The sequence below is a fragment of the Capricornis sumatraensis genome, chromosome 10 (assembly GCF_032405125.1).
Source record: "Capricornis sumatraensis isolate serow.1 chromosome 10, serow.2, whole genome shotgun sequence".
In the NCBI taxonomy this organism is placed as follows: Eukaryota; Metazoa; Chordata; class Mammalia; order Artiodactyla; family Bovidae; genus Capricornis; species Capricornis sumatraensis.
The window spans coordinates 22,939,579-22,956,534 of record NC_091078.1 but is presented as its reverse complement, the minus strand read 5'-3'; the positions used below and the strand labels follow the sequence as shown (position 1 = coordinate 22,956,534).

Below are 16,956 nucleotides of genomic sequence, written 5' to 3'. Positions count from 1 at the left end.
CCTTGCAGTCCAAGGGACTCTCAAGAGTCTTCTCCAACACCACAGTTCAAAAGCATCAATTCTTCAGCGCTCAGCCTTCTTCACAGCCCAACTCTCACATCCATACATGACCTCTGGAAAAACCATAGCCTTGACTAGACGGACCTTAGTCGGCAAAGTAATGTCTCTGATTTTGAATATGCTATCTAGGTTGGTCATAACTTTTCTTCCAAGGAGTAAGCATCTTTTAATTTCATGGCTGCAATCACCATCTGCAATGATTTTGGAGCCCCCCAAAAATAAACTCTGACACTGTTTCCACTGTTTCCCCATCTATTTCCCATGAAGTGATGGGACCGGATGCCATGATCTTCATTTTCTGAATGTTGAGTTTTTGATGCTTTTAGCTGTGCAAAGGGCACAAAGAGCTCTGTAACCTGAGGCTGGATGCACATTTTCACTCCCATCACTTACTAACCATGTGACATTTGCAAGTTTACTTTTAGCATTGTTGAGAGAATAAGAGAATATTTACAAATGTGTCAGTAAGAGTGGTGTCTTCAGCAAATTCTCCCATCACCTCTTTTCTTTTTCTAAAGAAAGTGACAGTAAAGGACACAGTGATGCTATCATGTGTCTTCATAGTAGGTACCTACAGAGAGCTTGAAAGGAATTTATGCAGTTGGTTTACTGAAGGTCTGTTTTCAGGAAAAGGGTAGGAAAGAAAGAGGAATAGGGTGGGTGAGGGTGGAACTAAATAAGAACATGACTAGTCTCAACCAGAGGCCTGCTTTGGCATGGCTGCATAGTGAGCTGTGAAACTGCATAGCAAAACTGACTCCACCTTGATACGAGGAGACCGGCCTTTTGTTTCCTCTTCTCAAGTCAGTCACTGGCTCTAGACTTCCAGGCATGTAGGCATGGGGGTACATAACCACCCAGACAGAGTGATTCCTGTTTGGCTGAGAACAATTATCCAGAGAGGGGAGAAGCTGTGAGCTGTCAGTAGCCAGCACTTGTGCAGGTGGAAGATGGGAAAATGATCAGAAATAATGGCATCCGTAGCAACACTATCAGTTTTCTCTTAATTCTTACCTTCCCATAGACCAATAGTCCTCACCCAGAGACAATTTTGCATTTGGCAGTGTCTGAAGACATTTTTGCTTATCACAACTGAGTGAGGGGGTGTGGGTGGGTGCCGGCATCTAGTGGGCAGAGTGCCAGGATACTGCTAAATATTTCACAATGCACAGGACAATCCCCCAGAAAAAATAATTGCTGTTGTTTAGTTGCTTAGTCATGTCCTATTCTTTTGCAACCCCATGGACTGTAGCCAGCTGGGCACCTCTCTTCATGGGATTCTCCAGGCAAGAATACTGCAGTGGGTTGCCACTTATCCAGGGGATCTTTCCAGCCCAGTGATTGAACTTGAGGCTTCTGCATTGGCAGGCAGATTCTTTACCACTGAGCCACCAGGGAAATCCTAGAATAAATAATTATCCAGACCCAAATCCCAAATGCCAAAAGTGCCAAACAAGAAATCCTAGAATAATCAGAAACATAGAAGTCAATATGTAATATTTACCACTAACAATTATTGATTTACTATTAGTATTAATATTATTCAGACTTTAGTAATCAAAAGGGGAAACTGTGGGGTTGTATTGATTTTGCACACATATACACAAACAAATCCTCACAGGAACTTTTTCTGAATATAACTACTATTACTTCATAATCTACAACAATAAGCATAAATTCAGCATGAGATGAGTCAGATTTAAATGGCTGCTTCCACAAATGCCATCCACACTACCTTGTGTGATTTTTGCTTTTTTTTTTTTTTTTTCTTTCACATCTCTTTCAGTTTTGTCTTTGTCTATCTCTTTCTGCCCATGCCTTTATGGGTTTTGACACCAATATTTTGTTGCCCTAGAATCTTTTGCTCCTTGAATTTTTCTCCCCATTCTCCCCGCCTTTTTTTCCCCTGCACTTTTTTCTCCCTGGCTTGCGGATGAACTCAGGATGAACTGAACATCAGGATGTTCGCATCCAGTTCTGTTCTTTTCCTTCAGCTGCACTTTGTCTAATGGGGAATTTGGCACCATCCTAGAGCTGTCACATCCATCATGCGCACTTTCAAGTCCTCTCTTCCCACCCCCTTGAAGTTCTGTGTTTCAGGTTGTTTTGCACAAAAGAGAAATCATGAATTCCCTCTCTTCTTCTCTAAGGAGTGTTAACAATTAACAAGCTAATTTTTTTTCCCCTAAATCAGAAATAGTCTTTTCCATTAAGTTTTATATTCTTCAAATATTTTCCTTTTTAACAATATCTAACTATCTGACATACAGTAAGAACATGGAAATAATTATGAGAAGTAAATTTAACAATAAAGACTCTCACATCACATTTATATTTTTCTTTCTTTCCCCACTCTATTTCTCTTCCCGTTGCTTCCTGTTAGCTTCTCTTGTTAAAGGTGAAGGTGAAAAGTGTGTTCTGATTAGGCTTTCTAAAGAATATGGGATCATTAAATTATTATTTTTATAAAGAATACTCTGTTCTAGTCAATGTTTTCTACATCTTTCAATTAAAACTATTCTTTATCTCTTGACATCCACAGCAACTATCCCAGCAGAGCATTCAAAGACCACCTCCTCTCATTCTGGCACTGACCCCACTGGGATGCTGAAGAGCTTACTTTCAGTAGTGATGGAGTAAAAAACATAAGTTAGATTCTAGTCCTAACTCTGTTGTTAGATACCATCATGCACTGAGACAAGTCATTGATAGTTCTTGACCTATTTTATAGTTTGTAAAATTGATTTGAATTGGGTACTTATAACATGAATAGATTATTTCTAAGATTCCTTCAAGTGCTATTACATATATCTGGATGCATTTGGAATATACAAACCAAGAAATATACAACCATGAAAATATAACCTTTCTGATATCAGCTCAGCTAAACACCAAGAGAATTTCATAGTCCACGTTACTACAATGCAAGGGGAAAAGAAAAACAAAGAGAAAACAACAACCCCATATCCTTTTTAGTTTTTAAAATATATTCTTTTGGGAGTCTGGGATTGATAGGTTATACTGTGCTGTGCTAAGTTGCCTCAATTACGTTGGCCTCTTTGTGACCCCATGGACTGGAGCCCACCAGGCTCCTCTAGCCATGGGATTCTCCAGGCAAGAATATTGGAGTGGGTTGTCATGCCCTCCTCCAGGGGATCATCCCAACCCAGGGATCGAACCCATGCTTCTTGTGCATTGTAGGCAAATTCCTTACTGGGGAAGACCTTGACATGTAAAACTGGCATATTTAAGATAGATAACCAATAAGTACCTACTGTATAATGCAGGGAATATGGCTTAATATTCTGTAATAACCTAAATGGGAAAAGAATTAAAAAAAATAGATACATATATTTGTATATATATGACTGAAAATTAAAAAAAAAAAAAAAGCCTTTGAGTTACTGATGGTTGTGGTTTAGTCACTAAGATGTGTTCGATTCTTGCGACCCCATGGACTATAGCCTGCCAGGCTCCTCTGTCCATGGAATTCTCCAGGTAAGAATACTGGAGTGGGTTGCCATTTATTTCTCCAGGGGATCTTCCTGACCCAGGAATTGAATCCAGATCTGCATTGCAGACAGATTCTTTACTGACTGAGCTACGAGGGAAGCCCACCAATAGATTTAACTCTCAGGAATTTGGGGAGTTTGCAGTTTGTTTTTAATGCTAGATAGGCAAATGGAAGTAATAGACCTTAGGCTTCCCCTTAGGTCTTAGACTTAGTGACTAAACTACCAAATCTATTGGCAATGTCTTCTTCCATCTCATTACATTTTCTCCTTGTCTTTCTCCTTATACCTCTCTGTTTCTTCATTTCTTTCATCTCTCCTCATTCCACTTCATACATCTCCTAGTCCTTTTTTAAAATCTCTAAATCCTTAAGTTGGTTTTCCAAATCTCTTCATTTTTCCAATTTTCTTGATGACTACCAAAGACTGCAGTGGGTTCAGAAAGCTCCTTAACTAACTCCCTTTATGTCTTAACATGGTAAGCACATTAACCTACTAAGTGATTCTGAATGTACTTCATTGCCAGGGTTCTGTAGGCCCTAGTGCTCTTTCGGTCAAAAAATGTATTGTTGCTCTTCCTTACCATTCCTAGTTGAATGCACACTGTCCCTTGATTTCAGCTAAAGTTAAATTGCTCTTGTTTGGCAAATGTTTCCATCTTGCTGACCTTTCCCCCCTGACTGATTAGTTTTATTATTTATCCAATTTTTAAAACTGTGTCTTTGGCACACCTGCCTCTGGGTAGAGAGCACAATTAAACACATTAAGGGAAATGCACAAAACATGGTAATTATGTGATTAATCAGTTCTAGGTAATATAACAAATTGCTAGCCTAGAAGCATAACACTTAGAGAAAGGGTAATTTTAAGAATTTAAAATCATTTTAATTATTAGACTTTTTTCTTTTGAATTTCCCATACATATATATACATGAATATTTGTGCTAGGATATGAAGGTATTTATTTCTTCATAGCAAGACTCCTTTCACAAAGTAAAACAGCTTCCCCACTTGGCACCATGCTTGAGGACACTAGAGAAACAACTGATGGAGAATTTATGGGAATGCCCTTAGGTAACCTAAGCACATTTTAATCTTCTTAGAGTTATATTTATAATGTATTCTTAATTAGTACATTAATAAGTCAAAGAAGCTATAGAAAATGATCTGCAACCATATATTTAATTACATGGTTTCACTGTGTTTTGCTATCATTTTTTTTTTCAGTTAAGCTTTTATATACTCCCTCTTTTTATGTGAGAGAGGATAGCCATTGGAAAGCCACACTAGCTTCATTTTCATGTGACTGAAGGATAAAATGAAGCTATCAGTTTCCATAATCCACATAATGTCCTGAAGCTCAGCTCTGGCAGAAAAATGTCTAGCATACATTAGGTAGTATATCTGATTGCTAGCTCAAACACTGCTGGAAAACCGAGTTTAAGTTACCATCTTTTCTCTCTCACTGTATACTCAGTATTTAGTCCACTATGGCCTAAGTTTTGCTTTCATCTTATTGCATCTGTTTTAGAAAAGAAAAGATATCTTATAAATGTGAAAGCCAGTATGCACTTTAAGGTTCAGTTAACTTGAATTTTCTATGTTCGTAGACATTGACTACTGTATCATCAAGCATTGAAAAACATTCATGGACTTTAAAGGAAAGATTATATTAAAAACAGGTAATTAGAAAACATATGAATATTGCTGTGTTTTTGGTCATCACACAGGGTATGGTATATAATTGGTAGTTGTTACTCTGTATCTGTTCTCTTGGCATGGAAATAAAACTCTGATTTAGTTGGAGGAAGCAATGTGCCTATATTAAAACACACAGAAACAAACGAATTTTACAATTTGCAGTGTCCTTTGCAGTTCCACATAGCCATATAACTAAAGTTTTGCCAATAATATGTAAGTGAAGGCATTTGGAAGAGACTTAAAAAAAAAAAAAAGATGTAAAGAATGTTTGCTTCTGTTTCTCTTAATTTTTATTGTCTGGAATATAAATGCCAGAGTTAGAGAAGGCATATTTTGATCTTGATAAAAATGAAAGCCAGAACACAAGTATAATAAAGTAGAAAGACATAAGTGCTCAATTCCCTGATGACTCTGAAATTAACATTTGGGACCGTCCATTCTGATTTTTTGTTTGCTTGTGTTTTTAATGGAGATAGTAAAATCCCAAATCCTTTAAACTCTCACAGCCAAATCTCTGTATCTGATACGGGCATACCAGAATCACACATTGAGGAAAAACATTCTTTCTGGATCTTTGTCTCAGCTATGTTTGGTCTTACTCAGCATACTTCCACTGACTGATTTATCCTTCATAACTCTCTCCTCAGTTCCAGAGCCATATGCCCAACTTCTCTTAGACTTTTGTCTTCTGATATCTCTTACTCACTTATGACTAAGTCACTTATGACTAAAGACTGAATGAGCTGTCTTACCCTTCCTGGTCTGCTCTTTTTTCTATATATAGTTTTTGGCTAATGATGACACTTTTAACTAAGAAAACTACCAAATCTTAAAAGATTGGGGGTAAGTCTTAATTCTTCCTACTTCATCCTTGATACTCAATAGATTACTGATTCTAATCATTTCTGCCTCAGAATTTTTTCTTGCAAGGAAAAAATTTCTCTACTCTCACTAATATTGCCTTAATTCAAGTTCTCACTGTTAATGATATTGAAGTATTTTTTAAAAATCTGAATAATCTTCTATCTTCCAGTTCCTCATCCTTCCATCTATCACCACCTTATCAGAATAAAGATGTGGCATACACACACACACACAAGCACACACACACACAGGAATGTTATTCATCAGTACAAAATAATGAAATTCTGTCATTTGCAAAAACATGAATGGACCAAGAAAGGCATTATGCTTAATGAAATAAGTCAGATAGAGAAGGCAAATACTGTATGCTATTACTTATGTGTAGGAATCTAAAAAAAAAAAAAAAAAAAAGAATAAATATAGCATAAAGAAATAGACTTGTAAAGACCAAACTAGAGGTTACCACTGGGGAGAGTGAAGGCGGTAGGAGCAAGATGGGGGTAAGGTGTTAAGAGGTACAAACGACTGTGTATAAAATTAATACAATTCAAGAAGCTTCCCAGGATAATAGAAATAAAAACAAAAATAAGCAAATGGGACCTAATCAAATGTACAAGATTCTGTACAGCAAAGGAAATGATAAAAAAAGACAACCTATGGAATGGGAGAAAATATTTGCTAATGATGAAACCAAAATTGTTTAATTTCCAAAATATACAAACAGTTCATACAACATAAAAACAAACAACCTAATCAAAAAATGGGCAGAAGACCTAAAACATTTCTCCAAAGAAGACACAAAGATGGACAGTAGGCACAGGAAAAAATGCTCAATGTCACTAAGTATTAGAGAAATGCAAGTCAAAACTACAAGGTACCACCTGACACTGATTAGAATGACACTTAATGACACTTTATTAAGAAGTCTACAAATACCAATGCTGGAGAGGATATGGAGAAAAGGAAACCCTTCTACATTGTTGGGAATATAAACTGGTATAGTCACTATGGAAAACAGTCTGGCAGTTCTTCAGAAAACTAAAAACAGAAGTACGTTATGATCCAGTAATCCTGTTACTGGCCATATACCTGGACAAAACTGAAACTCAAAACACATGCACCCCAATGTTCACTGAAGCACTATTTCATTGAGTCACTTAGTTGTACAGAGTCAGTCAGTCAGTTCAGTCGCTCAGTTGTGTCTGACTCTTTGCAACCCCATGAATCACAGCACCCCAGGCCTCCCTGTCCATCACCAACTCCCAGAGTTCACCCAGACTCATGTCCATCGAGTCAGTGATGCCATCCAGCCATCTCATCCTCTGTCATCCCCTTCTCCTCCTGCCCCCAATCCCTCCCAGAGTCTTTTCCAATGAGGTACAAAATTATAAATCAACTATGCCTCAGTTGAAAAAAATGCAAGAATTATTTTGCAGCACATGGAAATATAACCATTACTCTATAAAAACTTTAAACAGAGTATAATCTATAAGAACATTGAACCAATATGTTATATACCTGAAATGAATATAATATTGTAAATCAGCTATACTTTAATAGAAAATAAAAGGTTAGCAGTTATTTTTTAAAAAGGTAGCTTCAAATAATACATGTATTTTTTTATATCCATCTCAAACTTCAGCTTTTTCAATTATTCTCAGTTGTCTATACAATAAAGTTAAAATGCTATTAGTAATCCTGAAACAGCCTCAGTTTCTTTTAAAGCTCCTCTTCTATTTCCCATCCCTCATAACATATGCCAACCATACCAAGTACAATTGTTTCTAATCAGTTTAGATTGTTTGCTATTTCCACATAAAACCTCTTCTTTCCCTATTTCTATCTTTATACTTCAGCTGTTCTATCTACCTCAAATCCTTGTCCTCTCCGTTCCTCATAAATATACAGTGGTTTATTTTTTGCCTGTTTCTTTTGCTTTTTACCTATTAATGAAGGATCAAATTAGAGTTGAACCACTTTTTGGAGCTGTCTCTTGTTCACTCACCACATCAGTGGAATCAATTATTCCTTCACCTCTTACCACTTTCACTTTCACCTCTTACCATGTGCTTTTGTGTATTTAACCATCTTATAGTGTGTCACATCTTTGTATATTTAGGTGTGTCTTATATTCGCTGATAGTTCAGTTAGTAAAGAATCTGCCTGCAATGCAGGAGACCCCGGTTCGATTCCTGAGTTGGAAGATCTGCTGAAAAAGTGATAGGCTGTGGTCATGTATGGTATGGATGTGAGAGTTGGACTGTGAAGAAGGCTGAGCGCCGAAGAATTGATGCTTTTGAACTGTGGTGTTGGAGAAGACTCTTGAGGGTCCCTTGGACTGCAAGGAGATCCAACCAGTCCATTCTGAAGGAGATCAACCCTGGGATTTCTTTGGAAGGAATGATGCTAAAGCTGAAGCTCCAGTACTTGGACACCTCATGCGAAGTATTGACTCATTGGAAAAGACTCTGATGCTGGGAGAGATTGGGGGCAGGAGGAGAAGGGGACGACCCAGGATGAGATGGCTGGATGGCACCACGGACTCGATGGACGTGAGTCTGAGTGAACTCCGGGAGATGGTGATGGACAGGGAGGCCTGGCATGCTGCGATTCATGGGGTCGCAAAGAGTCAGACATGACTGAGTGACTGAACTGAACTGAACTGAACTCCAACTCCAGTATTCTTGGGCTTCCCTTGTGGCTCAGCTGGTAAAGAGTCTGCTTACAATGTGGGATTATAATGTGGGAGACCTGGGTTCCATCCCTGGGTTTGTAAGAGCCCCTGGGGAAGGGAAAGGCTACCTACTCCAGTATTCTGGCCTAGAGAATTACATGGACTGTAGTCCATGGGGTCACAAAGAGTCGGACACGACTCAGCCACTTTCACTTTTACTATGTACTTTAATTTTGCACGTTTGATCATCTTGAAGGAGGTATGATATATATTCATCTTGGCATCTCACGATATTCTCAGATGCTGGGTACCGAGAAGATGCTCAATTCATTGTTGGGGTTTTGGACAAACTACACTTTGGTGTCCTTAGAAATGAAATGTGCAACTTCAGGATAAATGCTTGAAATACACATAAGAATCATTAGAAAACAAATTTAATTAAATAGACTATTATGAGAATGATTTAAAATGCTTTATGTTATGAACTTACTTTTTTATCCTAAACTGTAATACCCCAGATCCAGAATACACTGGGTATTTACTCTAGAAATGTATTCTATACACTCCAGTAATACACTTTTTAACCAAATATATTTGTTAAAAGTAATGTTTCATAAACCTGATTTTGGAATGCAAACTTTGAAGGGTATAGTTTTGAATACCAAATTTCTGTAATTTTTAATGGGTTTCCCTGCTTTAGAGTCATGCTTATTACTTTTCAAAAGACATCAAAGGAAAACAATGACTTAGATTAGGACTGCTCAATTTAAAGAAGAAAGAAGACAAGATGGGAACTCAGGGTCACTGAGAAAATAAAGTAATTGGGCTTTGGCATACACAAATTAAAGGAATTTTAAAAGCTTTCCAGAACCTACCTGCAAGCAGATGGCAGTAAAACATGTAAAAAGGTGCATGACATGCTCCCTTTCTTCAGGTTTACTTTTTCTAACGGAAAATGTTGGGTGCAATGAAGACAAAATAGAATTGCATTTGCAATGCTATTCCTCATTTTATATAATGACTCAGCTTTTAAATTGTAAATCATGATTCTAAATGACTCATGCTTAATCTATCTGTAAAATATACAAAGTTCATGAATTTGAATCACCGTACCAAACAGGAAGGATACCAACTCAATTTGTACATCTGGAGGAAATTATATTTGGAGGAACAATTAATGGTAATACATTTTAACATAATGTATAAACTGAACTTCTGTCAGCATTTTTGAAATCTTAGCTTTAGACAACATGAAGAAATACATATATAATTGGAAAATAAATTTCATATGTATTTAGACTTTGTGAATGATGGTGAGTGTATGAAATTGAGAAAAGTAAACAGAAGACAGGCTTGGGTCTAAAATATATTTTTTACACATTTAAAGTACTATAATTAAGTGAGAAAATGAAGACTGAGTGCCTAGTAATCCAAAATGAAGATACATTTTTATGTGTATATATGTATACACACACTGTTTGTATACATACATATATATAGTCATGCATGTATCCATAAGCACACATTTCTGTGTTGACAGTGAGAAATGGCAACCCACTTAAGTATTCTTAACTGGAGAATCCCATGGACAGAGGAGCCTGGGGGACTATAGTCCATGGGGTCACAAACAGTCAGATATGACTGAAGAAACTGAGCATGCAGTGACTAGTTAAAATGCCTTTTCCTTTGAAAAGTGACAAAGTACCAAAATAACACAGGCTATGTTGGTTGGTGTTACTGTTCTTGCAAAATTTGCATATCAAGGAAATTAATTTTTTATCTCTAATAATTACTTAGACTTAATTTCCAAATTATTCACTTTTGATTTTTGGTCTTCAGTTTATCACAGATTTAAGCATGTCCATCTGAACAGAGGCTGCATAGACATTTGAAGGTAAACTGCAGTTTTGGTATTCACTAATATAAACCTAATGAACTTTTTTCAAGTGGGGCATTGTACTTGCACAGTTTTAGTTCCTTGATTAGGTATTGAACCTGGGCCTGGGGCACTGAAAGCACAAAGTCCTCACCGCTGGACCACCAGAGAATTACCTTTGCTTTTGTTTTTGCAGCTATGTTCTTTTTTTTTTTTTTTTTTTAAATGTTAGTTTAGGAACTTACCTGGTGGTCCAGTGGCTAAGACTCCAAACTCCCAATACAAGGGGTCTGGGTTTGATTCCTGGTCAAGGAACTAGATCCCACATGCCGCAGCTGAGTTCGCATGCCACACCTAAAGATCCCACCTGCTGCAACTAAGACCCGGTACAGCCAAATAAACATTTAAAAACAAAATGTTAGCTCACTGGGGGAAAGTCCAAAGTCAGGCTAGAGAGCTCGTAGATGTACATATTTATATTTATGCTGTTATAATTTTTAAAAATCTGTTCTTATGAATTTAAGTTCCTAGAAGGTTTATGATATTTTGCTTTAACTTAAATTTATAATCTTGGTCCATGTCCTCAAAGTCACTGATAACTGAATCAAATATAGATTCAAATGTTATTTTATTACCATGCTCACTCAAAAAAATGATCTACCATTATTAAAAGATGAGTAGAAAAGGTAGACATTATTTCAACCATGGTCTTTAAAGCAGTTTAAAACTCAGGTTCACCAAATAATCTATGAAAGTTTCTCTATTTATGTTCTACCATAGTCCAGTGTCACAATTACATATGGAGATAACAGTTTCAAGACCTGAATTTCTATGATATAAAAATGACTGATGGGAAAATGAATATTACTTAACAGTGAGAAAGCAATTATTTCATGGATCTGCAATTCCACAGGAACTTATTTTTTTATAAAAATTAAAGGATTCAATTCAGAGTTGCATCTGTACACTTTCTGATATCTGGATACCATGCTCTAAATTAATGTTCAATCCTTACACAAGTGGCTTCCAGAACCTGATTCATTCTAAAATCTTTGAAGTAAATAAAGAGAAGCTGTACTGACTTAACATTTCTTTAAGAAATCTGACATGATTTCTTGGTACTCCAGTTTCATGAAATTTTATATACTCCAGTTGAATTTCTTCTAACCTACATGACCCTATAAGAATTGGTGGGGCAAGGTGGGTTGTAGCTGCTGTTTCAAGCATCTTCCACATGTGATGTGTAAGTGTGGCACAGTACTCACTGCTGACATGATAAGCTCTCCCCCCAGGTTCTGAATCTCAGCTTTAACTTGACTGCAGATCTTCAGCTGGTGAGAGTAGAACTTAATCTGTTCCAGGTAGGCCAACAAGTCCTGTTTGCACGATGGATCCGGGCACTAAACACGTATGAGAGATTAAGTGAAAATATCAAAACAAAGAATTAGATCAAAGTGAGTAAACACTGAGACTACAAGTACCTTTAAGGCACCAACTTTATTTTCACTGAGTCCCATTACTTAGACCAAACCCATGTAGATTTTGATATGCTTTCCCCATTAGCAGAGTATATTCATGTTTCAACCTTAATTACTTCAGCATTCTAAGTCACTTCACTCATGTCTGACTCTTTGTGACCCCATGGACTATAGCCTGCCAGGCTCCTCTGTCCATGGAATTCTCCATGCAAGAATGCTGGAGTGGGTTGCCATGCCATCCTCTACTTCTGCATGGATAGAAGAAATAGTACATAAATTTCCAGACATGAAAAGGTACATAAAAATAATTGCCTTTAATTTATTGTAACATTAGAAGCTTTTAAAGTTCATTTTAAGGTAAATCTAAAGAAGTATTTAAAATGCAATGATTCCTTTCTTCTACAGTTGCTATCAGATTACTCCTTGGGACTCATAGCTCTGCATTTCTGTCCTGTGTAATTAATATTTATATGGGCATTAAAAAACATCTGTAACAGGACATATGTCCTATTACTTTCAGAAGTTAATGTTCTAATGATTTTAGACCAAAGAAGTAATTTCTATAGTAGCTAACAGCTATGGATCTACTTGGAAACAAGAATCAGGCAGCATACGTGTTTTAGAGATGTATGGCTTTACCAAAAACAGCCTCCTACGTTGTTATCTTCTGTAAGGAATTCCCTGGAGTAGAGCGTAATCACAACACAATAAATATCTGTGGTCAGTGTTTAATCTTTGTGTTCTTTCTCTTATACAATTAGAGTTTTAAAAATCCCCAATAACTTAATTTACTTTAAATATAATACATATTCATAAGGATATGGAACTACAAACAGTAATTTATATACAAAGATATTCACTATAGCATTACTTACAGTAGCAAAATTTGGAAATAAATGCCCTATAATAGTGAAAAGATTAAATTAGGATACATAGCTATATAATGTGACATTATATAGTCTCGAAAATAATATTTTCAAAGGAAAATGTTTTTGGAAAGAGAAAAAGCTCAGTATTTAAAATTTCACATGCCATATCAATCAAACTGTTTAAAAAATATTTTTATGTTTGTGTTTAAAACACAGTGGAAAATAAATATGTGAACGTGAAAATGGTAAATAAAAGTGGTATCAGTATTTTTCACTTTTTTCATATTTTACACATCTTAATATTTTTAGTCTTAAAATATATTGATGCTAGTCATTCAGTCATGTGAAACTCTTTGTGACCCCATAGACTGTAGCCTCCTCTGTCCATGGAATTCTCCAGAAAGGAATACTGGAGTGGGTTGCCATTCCTTTCTCCAGCGGATTTTTCCAACCTAGGGATCAAACTCAGGTCTCCTGAACTGCACGCAGATTCTTTACTGACTGAGCCACCAGGGAAGCCCTTAGAACATATTACTTCTAGAATAAAATGTTATTACTGAAATCATTTTTAATCTACTAACCAAAACTAAAAACTGAAAAGCAAAACGAAAGACAAGACAGCATTTCTGCTTTTGCATAATAATTCATAAGCTAGAGTGTTGCTGAAACAGTCTGAGAATTTTGTTCTCTTTTATATTTGCTAAATAGACTAGTCTACATAGCTCCAAAATATGTTAAAGATGAGAACGTGACCTTTAAGTAAAGTTATTCAACAAAGATAGCAAAGTTATAAATTCTACTGTAGAAATACTATCAATATTTAGATAGGAATGGACAGATGAGTGAATTTATGTGTACATGGTACCCAGTTAGAGAGACAATCAGATAAGATGACAGAGAAAACTTGAATTAAGGGTGTTTCTCAACTTCTAAGGGCTTCCCTGGTGGCTCGGCAGTAAAGAATCTGCCTGCAATGCAGGAGCCACAAGAGACAGGGGTTCAATCCCTGTATCAGGAAGATCCTCTGGAGAAGGAAATGGCTATCCACTCCAGTATCCTTTCCTGGAGAATCCCATTGACAGAGGAGCCTGGCAGACTATAATGCATAGGGTGGCAAACAGTCAGGAGCAAGACTAAAGCAACTTCACACTCAAAAGAGGAGGAAGTAAACAAACAGAACCTTGTGCTCACCAGGACCCAGGAGAAAGGAGCAGTGACCCCACAAGAGGCTAACCCAGACTTGCCCGTGAGTGTTCAGGAATCTCCGGCAGAGGTGGTCAGCAGTGGCCAGATGCAGGACCACATATACGCTGAGCGTAGCAGTGCATGCATGGGACCTTTTGAAGGGGGTCACCATTCTCTTCAGTACCCCCATGTAGTTTGGCCTCAGGTCAAATAACAGAGAGGGAACACAGCCCCGCCCTTCAAAAGAAAATTGGATTAAAGATTTACTGAGCATGGCCCTGCCCATCAGTATAAGACCCACTTTCACCCTTAGTCAGACTCTCCCATCAGGAAGCTTCAGTAAGCCTTCTATCCTTCTCCATCAGAGGGCAGATAGACTGAAAACAACAATCATAGAAAACCAACCAATCTGATCACATGGACCACACCTTGTCTAACTCAGTGAAACTATGAGCTATGCCATGTAGGGCCACCCAAGACAGACAGGTCATGGTGGAGAATTCTGACAAAATATGTTCCACCGGAGAAGGGAATGGCAAACCATTTCAGTATTATTGCCTTGAGAATCCTATGAACAGTATGAAAAGGCAAAAAGATAGGACACTGAAAGATGAATTTCCCAGGTGCCAAATATGCTACTGGAAAAGAGTGGAGAAATAACTACAGAAAGAATTAAAAGATGGAGTCAAAGCGAAAACAATACCCAGCTGTGGATGTGACCAGTGATGGAAGTAAAGTCCAATGCTATAAAGAACAATACAGCATAGGAATCTGGAATGTTAGGTCCATGAATCAAGGCAAACTGGAAGTGGTCAAATAGGAGATGGCAAGAGTGAACGTGGACATTCTAGGAATCAGCAAACTAAAAAGGACTGGAATGGGTGAATTTAACTCAGATGACCATTATATCTATGACTATAGGCAAGAATCCCTTAGAAGAAATGGAGTAGCCATCATAGTCAACATGAGTTTGAAATGCAGTACTTGGATGCAATCTCAAAAATGAGAGAATGATCTCTGTTTCTAAGGTAAACCATTTAGTATCAAAGTAATCCAAGTCTATGCCCCCCAACAATAATGTTGAAGAAGCTGAAGTTGAATAGTTCTATGAAGACCTACAAGACCTTCTAGAACTAACACCCAAAAAAGATGTCCTTTTCATTATAGGGCACTGGAATTCAAAGTAGGAAATCAAAAAATACCTGGAGTAACGGGCAAATTTGTCCTTGGAGTACAGAATGAAGCAGGGCAAAGGCTGACAGAGTTTTGCTAAGAAGGCAGTGATCATAGCAAGCACCCTCTTCTAATAACACAAGAGAAAATTCTACACATGGACATCACCAGATGGTCAATACTGAAGTCAGACTGACTATGTTCTTCAGAGCCAAAAGTGGAGAGTTCAGTTCAGTTCAGTTGTGTTCAAATCTCTGCAATTCCATGGACAGCAGCAAGCCAGGCCTCCCTGTCCATCACCAACTAATAGAATTTACTCAAACTCATGTCCATTGAGTCGGTGATGCCATCCATCCATCTCATCCTCTGTTGTCTCCTCCTCCACCTTCAATCTTTCCAGGCATCAGGGTCTTTTCAAATGAGTCAGTACTTTTCATCAGGTGGCCAAAGTATTAGAGTATCAGCTTCAACATTAGTCTTTCCAATGAATATTAAGGACTGATTTCCTTTAGGATGGACTGGTTGGATCTCCTTGTGGTCCAAGGGACTCAAGAGTCTTCTCCAAACCACAGTTCAAAATCATCAATTCTTCGGCACTCAACATTCTTTATAGTCCAACTCTCACATCCATATATGATTACTGGAAAAACCATAGCCTTGACTAGATGGACCTTTGTTGGCCAAGTAATGCAAAAAATGCAAAAAAGCAAAATGCTTGTCTGAATAGGTCTTAAAAATAGTGAAAAAAGAAGAGAAGCGGAAGGCAAAGGAGAAAAGGAAAGATATACCCATTTCAATGAAAAGTTCCAAAGAATAGCAAGGATAGATATGAAAGCCTTTCTCAGTGATCAATACAAAGAAATAGAGGAAAACAATAGAATGGGAAAGACTAGAGGTCTCTTCAAGGACATTAGAGATACCAAGGGAACATTTCATGCAAAGATGGGCACAATAAGGGACAGAAATGGTATGGACCTAACAGAAGCAGAAGATGCTAAGAGGTGGCAAGAATACACAGAAGAACTATACAAAAATGATCTTCAGAAAGATGGCAATGATGACCCTGTATGCAAGACAGCAAAAAAGACACAGATGTGTATAACGGACTTTTGGACTCAGAGGGAGAGGGAGAGGGTGGGATGATTTGGGAGAATGGCATTGAAACATGTATACTATAATGTAAGAATCGAATCGCCAGTCTACGTCTGACGCAGGATACGGCATGCTTGGGGCTGGTGCACGGGGATGACCCAGAGAGATGTTATGGGGAGGGAGGTGGGACGGGGGTTCATGTTTGGGAACACATGTAAAAAAAAAATAAAAATAAAATAAAATAATAAATAAAATGAAATGTACCACGTCCTACAAAACAAAAAACAAAACAAAACAAACAAACAAAAAAACCAAAAATGATCTTCACAACACAGATAATCACGATGCTGTTATCACTCACCTAGAGCCAGACATCCTGGAATGCGAAGTCAAGTGGGCCTTAGGAAGCATCACTACGAACAAAGCTAGTGGAGGTGATAGAATTCAGGCTGAGCTGTTTCAAATCCTAAAA

At 37.4% G+C, this 16,956-nt stretch overlaps 1 protein-coding gene across 1 annotated transcript in view; it reads right to left on the bottom strand.

Annotated features, from left to right (window-relative positions):
- Positions 1-16,956, bottom strand: part of CTNNA3 (catenin alpha 3) — a 1,791,870-nt gene that overhangs the window by 57,471 nt on the left and 1,717,443 nt on the right. The window contains exon 16 of the mRNA XM_068981838.1: positions 11,953-12,087. Coding sequence (XP_068837939.1) covers positions 11,953-12,087 — 135 coding nt within the window. The remainder of the gene's footprint in view (positions 1-11,952; positions 12,088-16,956) is intronic.